Source organism: Marmota marmota, unplaced genomic scaffold, assembly GCF_001458135.2.
Source record: "Marmota marmota marmota unplaced genomic scaffold, marMar, whole genome shotgun sequence".
Lineage (NCBI taxonomy): Eukaryota > Metazoa > Chordata > Mammalia > Rodentia > Sciuridae > Marmota > Marmota marmota.
The window spans coordinates 6,246,872-6,253,576 of record NW_026000103.1 but is presented as its reverse complement, the minus strand read 5'-3'; the positions used below and the strand labels follow the sequence as shown (position 1 = coordinate 6,253,576).

Genomic DNA, 6,705 nt, shown 5'->3' with positions numbered 1-6,705 from the left:
AGAGGCTGCCCACCCGAAGCCACTGGGCGCCCGCGCCTGCCTCACTCCCGCGTCGCTGCCCCGCCCCCATCCCGGCCGCGAGCTGCAGGCCCCGTGTGAATGAACTTGATTCCGGGGATTTTGAGGGAGCGGCTTGCCTGGCTCCCGTTTACACACACACACACACACACACCGCCCCCCAAATTCCGGTTTTCCTCTTGGAGTGGGTGGGGAAGTGGTGGAATCAAAGACTGCCCAGACAATAGAGAAAGGAAAAGTGAGTGCCTGGGGCTCCGCGTCTATCCCTGGGGGCTGTAAAGGGGCCTAGTCCGCCCCAAACCCCAGGCGGGGCCGCCCCCGCTTTCAACTGTGCTGGGGAAGTGTTTCGAGGCTCACCACGGATCCCCCTGCCTCCTTCCCTCTTCCTCGCTCTCGATTTTTTCCCAACTTTCTCCTCCTTCAGAGTCTCCCGCTTCTGCCTACCGTGCCCTCTTCCCTCCCCCAGCGGACCTGAAGGCACCAGTGACTTTTTCCTTCACCAAGTGGGAGTTATCCACATCAAGCATTTCACAACGACACATCAAGAAAAGTAGGCAGGTTCAAGTCAACCATGAAATGGTCACTTTTTAACCCCGTCCTGTCCTCATTAGGGAAATGCTCAAACACAGTCCGTTTTCAAAAAGCGCTCTTAATGAGGCGAGCTTGCCAAGTCTACCAGCTGCAGCCCCCGTAAACCGAGAGCCCGGAGAAGAAAGGCGCTGGGAGTGGGGTGGAGGAGGCTGCGGGGAAGGGCCGGGGGTCGGAGGAGACAGGTAAAGTCGAGGAAACTGCGAGAACAAGAACTCGGGCGACTTAACCCTTTAGGGCACGCGCCGCTGGGAACAGCCTCCCCGCTCCCCGCGCAGGCAAATCCTCTAGTCAGCGTTCTGACAACGTTAATTTCCTTTGTGCCGGTCATTTCTTCTTTTTGAAAAGCTGGGATAAAGTTGACAGTCTTTATAGATGAAAGAAATGAGGTGACAGTCGGGGTTAATCCAAATAAATACTCATTTCTCTCTCACAAATTGTAGGCAACCTCATCTTAGATTTAAAAAGAAAAAGACGAACAACCCCAAAGCATCACTTTGTTTTGCACATTATATCGCATCCCTTTTCTCACCCTCACCAGATTCTGCGGGGGAGGGGGGGTTGGTTGGAGGGAAGGGGGGTGGGGAAGCTCTACTGATAATACCAGCTTTAACTACTGGAGTTTCCCTTTGAACAAATATTCAATTTAACTGGAGTTAATTTACCATAAAAGACATTCCCCTTGGCACGAATGTACTCATGTCCTTGAACACACCTCTTTGAATGCCTGGACTCTAACAGAAGCCATTATTTTGGGGTCTCTTTAAAAATCCTGTGCCCATCTCTCTCCCTCCCTTCTCCCTCCCTCCCTTTCTCCTCACCACACCACCCCCAGTGAAACTCTGGCACCCAGAGAGCACTCTTTTCAGCCAGAGAGCCCAGAACCAGCCTTGTCCCCTGGCAAAAGAGGCCCAGTGCTGAGCCCTGGGCAAGTATCTCCAGACATTGCTACCCCTCCTCCTCTTACTAGTTTCCCTTCCCAACAAATTATTTCCTTTTTGCCACCAAAATGAGGTTGCATTCAAAAGTTTCTCACAAGCTTAAAAAAGGAAAAGGAAAAATTGACAACCATTATACAGAAGAAGTCACAAAAGCTGCAGCAGCACCAGGGGCCAAGAAGCAGCATCAGACCCAGGTAAGACCCAGAGAGAAGAACTGGGGGCTGCCAGGCCCAGCCCTTACGGGTTCAAATCTCAGATGCCCCACTTTGTACAGTGCTTATGGCTAAGTACACATGGATGACCATAGAGGATGCTTGGTAGTTTGGGGGTTTGATTTGTTTCCAAGAAGAAGGAAAATGTGAAAGGAGTAATGGTGAGGTGAGGAAAACAAAAAGGAGTGAAGTGTAAGCAAAGAGACATCCTGGAAGGGTGTCTTAAGGGGTGCTCAGTATATATGGCTTTGACTCTCAGGCCTTGAAGCCACAGTCAGGATGCCTGATACCCACCCCGCACCCCACCAGCACTGCTTCTTGTCCAGCCAATGCCAAAGTCATTGCAGGCCTTTCAGGAAGAACACTAGAGGGGAGTCTTCTGTAACTGATGGACTGGTAGCTTTGGGTTCATGGGACACCTGGCTTCTCTGTTGTCTCTCAGCACTTGTCAACCACCTTTAATTTGAGAAATACCAAGTAGAAGAGGAGGAACTAAGAGAAAGTACATGCTTTCTATTCACTTTCCCTTTTTTCCAGCATGCCTCTGCCATGGAATTGAAAGTGGTTTTAAAGTATCTCTCAAAAGTTTCTGACAGTGTCAGAATGGGCCAACACTCAAACTTTGGTACTGACCTCTTCCAAACTCTATTTCTGTTCTTATCCTCCCCCCCCCCCAAAAAAAAAAAAAAAAAAAAGCTTAAAACACTGTTAGGCCACTTTCACTCATCCTCCAACCCTGGCTGAGGAGCAGGAAAGAGATAAATGGCTCCCTCAAGAAAATCTGATATGTCAGTATCCTAAGGATTTCTCCCCTAGGTTATCTATTCCCTGCCATCTTATGGGGGAGAAAACTTTCTTTTCTGAAAGAAAGTTTACTGGTTTCTAAAAGGAAGGCCAGTGCTTCAGGTGACTGGATTTTTCAGGACCCAATTATATATTTAAAAATAAACATTGTTGCCAAGTTTGAGCCTTTCACTCACTGACCTCCAGACAGAAGTTTGACATCTCAGGTATCTCCATATAGTGTTTTCCTTTTGATTTTTTTTTTCTTTGTAAAGAAACTGTAGGATAGGTTGCAAAACCAGGGCAACTTCACATAAGGTTTCTTGGAGCTGAACAAAGCTAACTCTGTCATTTTTAATACACCCAATGACTGTTTTGTTTTTGTTTTTGTTTTTGTTTTCATCTTTTAGCTCTTACATGTGGTGGTTCAACAATTCCACATGCCCTGGCTGCATAGCCAATATCAATATTTAAAAACTTAATCCAAAAGAGACAGATGACCTCATGACCCCAGAAAATAGGCCTGCAAAACTCCAAGTATCCATTATACCATGTCCAGGGATCTTTCTTCAGAATGAACCACTAAAAACATACATGTATAGCCTGGAAAAACACAAATTTATATCCACAAGTAGCAACACCAAAATCCACTCAAAAATGCATATATAAACAACCAACAAGTACTGAAATTGCCTGCACTTGATGGGAATTGCAAAATCATGCCCAGCTCTCAGAGTCCTTAAACTACTACTGTCAAATTAGGGTAGCAATTTCTCCCCACTAGAGAATTCCCAACCAGTTAGTTTCCCCACCCCCACTCCAGACCTTTGCCTTTCACTGAAATGAATAAATAACCTTGGACTTTTTTTCCTCTCCTCTGAGAGCTGTTTGGTCTCCCCTGAGGACAAAACTAAATGAGAAAAATGATGCTGTTAATGTTGCTGCTGAAATGCCTGTACTCAACTACTAAACAAAAAAAAAAAAATCCCACTAAGTATATCTACATCTCAGGCACATTTACAAATTACAAACCTGAATCTGAACACTGACTGGGCCAGATTCCTCCATTTAGGGTTATATGGTTTCTACTGCTCTACTGAAATGGGTCCAGTTCATCTACAGGGATTTCCAACTGTGAAAAACATTTGCTCTCTGGATTACAAAGTCATCAGTTGGCCTGTAACCTTTGCATGATTTATTTCAGACTTTGAAAATCTCAGTTATAGTTGCCTTGCTTCCTTCACAGTACTACAAAGGTTATATACACTGTCTCACACACCAAACAGTGCCTTCTCTGCTGATGTTGAGAGAGTTGTAATTACAGTATTGCCCTTTTCAAAATAGCTAATGTTTAAAGTAAAACTATACATTTTATTTGTACACATAAATTGACTTTTGTTACCCATCCAAATGTGTTTTGTGACATGTGAAAACAGATCATTTTTAAAGAGACATTTAGAAAACTCTGTCCAAAATGGAAAAGTAGTCCTGACATTCTGGATTAAGTACAAAAAGTGCATCACAGACCAACTTAAACTTTCTGTACTCCTTAATCTAGTCCTTCCTTTGAAAGCTGCTATTTTATATCAAAACCAAAACAACACATAACAACAGAATTGTGCATTTGAACTTTCAAATTAAAAGTTAAGGAAAAAACTACATAATTACAAAGAGAAAACACAAACAACTGGGCCTTTACAAAATATATGTTCAGTAAACTTATCTCTGAATGTATCTGAAACATTTTAACAGCACAAGCTAATAAATTTCAAAGCAATAATACTGTCAAATTGTGTGATGCCACAAACTCCAAAAACAAAGTTACAGATGTTTGTGACATCACATTCACTCAAAATTATGCTGCTGCTCAGTCTGATCATATTAAAATTAAATGAATGCCTATCTCTGCTAAAGAATAAAAGGAATTTATTTTGGACATCAAACAATGAATCTGTCACCATTTATTGTATGAAACACTCAGCTAATCAATTTCCTATTAAAATAGCTTTCAACAATACTAGGCTTTAAAATTCATCAGGGCCAGTAAAAACCTTTCCCAGTGCACAAGAATGCAGTCCCAACCACGGACAATAATTACCGTTCTAATACTTTTATTGCCCAAGCACTTTTTCCTGTGTTCCCCATCACTAGGCAGGGATCTGTAGTATATTGTATCAGTGAGTTAGAGTGCTTGACCTCTGCCCACATATGATTTAATAGGGACTTTTCAGCACTGGCGCTTTCTACATCTCTCATACCATTAAATGAAAACATCAAACCTCAAATGTAAAACTGGAAACCACAACGTTTTGTGTTTCACAACTCTTTGCAGTTTTTACTTAGGCTGCTTAAAGGTCAGCTTATTTGTCTCACAGTGCTCTTCCCCCTACAGTAAATGCACTGGAAAGTCACACTAATTCTGATTCTGATTAAATCTTGAACTCCTCAGTCACATACACACATGCACCCAGCTTATTTACACGTGCATTCTTCACTAACCACATAAGCATGCACGTATGACTTTCTGGACGTATTCCATTTTAAAGCTGATTTAAATGTCTGTTAAAGTATGGGTTCAAAAGTTAACTTTTTCCCGCCTGTTGGAAGTTAAAGTTACAAAGGATGGTGCTATAGGATCTGTTCAAGGAAAGTCAGAGTTAATCTTGTGTATTTTGGCGCCTTTTCGCTGCCAGCTACTGTACTGGGGGGGGGGCACTTGGAGATCTTGTCTGTCCTGTCTCAAGTTCAATGGCAGTTCTTCCAACCAGGAGAAGATGGCCATGTTCACAGCCCTAATAATAATTCCAACCACGCCACTTCGGCTTCTTGTGTCAAAGTCGACACTGGCTTCCCCGCCCCCTTCGACCTGAAAGCTGCCAAATCCTCACACACTTCGCATTCAGCCACAACTTAATGGATGGGATATTGTGCATTAAAATGTGTCCCAGACACACTGGTGAAGAGAGGACAAGGGAGAAGGCAGACACAGAGACCCACACAAATTTAGGCAGAGTGAAAGAAATCCTGGAGCAAAAACAGAGGGGTGAGAATAAAAAATATTAAGGGGGGGGTTTTCATCATAATTGTTTTAAGGGGGACCTGGTGGAAGGAAGTCTAATAATTACATGCAGCAACTTTGAGAAAGGAACACCAATTTTTAAAACTCCAACATACCAATCAGCTAAACAGTACTTCCCTCACTTAAACTAATGTATTTTCAAATGAAAATATGTAACAAAGTTGTACCTTAAAATGAAGAAAAAAACACTTCAAGAAATGGAATGGGTTACAAGGTGCAACTTAAGTATTTGTATAGTAATGTTTATTCCCAACACTGAGGGGAGAAGTGTAGAAAGTAGGGAGTTAAAAAGGGGAAAATACTAGATTCTGCACTGTTTAGATTCCAACGCTTCCCGCCATAAAAGTGTGTCGCATGTACTAAAGTTACCAACGCTTTGAAAATAATACATATTTGCACTGGTTCTGGAAATCCAGCACTACAGCTCACCCTACAAAGCAGAAATGTCACTTAGGAAAGGGGTAAAACTTCACTTTACAATGCACAAGCAGGAAATAAAATCTGCCTAGGGTGGGAAGTAATGGAAAGGACGAACAAGACAAGAAAATAAAAAACCCATCGTTTCAAAGTCACATACCATCGCACTGTATTGCACTAAATAAAAGAGATCTTGAGTCTGTAACAACCCAGGGTCGCTGACTTCACGTGTCTCAGGTACAGATTTGTGGATTTTCTCAAGGGTTGTTTTGGTGTCTCTTTTTGTGTGTTTGTTTTTTAAAAATTCATCCAGGAGTAGTCTTAAATTTTTAAGACTTGGGTTTTTTGTTTGTTTGTTTGTTTTTTCTGCACTGCCACAATTCTTGGCCCAAGAAGAAAAGAAGGTCAAAGTCAAGTCTAAAGCAGGCAGTCCCTCAGTCTGGATATCCAGTTTTACTCCTCTCACTTGCAGAAGACTCTTTCTCGTAGTTGACTTGAACGTCGTCCAGAGTGAGTGTGTGTGTCTGTGTATGCGCGCGCGCGCGTGCGCGTGTACTCGGTGGGTTTTATTGTTGTTTTAGCAGGGCTGCTCTGGGGTGGGGGCTGCGCTGGACAAATGTGGCAGGCGCGGCCTCGGGATCGCGCGTTCACCTCTTCCCGGCCTTGA

At 43.2% G+C, this 6,705-nt stretch overlaps 1 protein-coding gene across 1 annotated transcript in view; it reads right to left on the bottom strand.

Annotated features, from left to right (window-relative positions):
* Positions 1-6,697, bottom strand: part of Nfib (nuclear factor I B) — a 232,832-nt gene extending 226,135 nt beyond the window's left edge. The window contains exon 1 of the mRNA XM_048783950.1: positions 6,199-6,697. Within this exon, the coding sequence (XP_048639907.1) occupies positions 6,199-6,201 (3 nt within the window). The 5' untranslated portion in view covers positions 6,202-6,697. The remainder of the gene's footprint in view (positions 1-6,198) is intronic.
* Between the last annotated feature and the right edge of the window lie 8 nt (positions 6,698-6,705).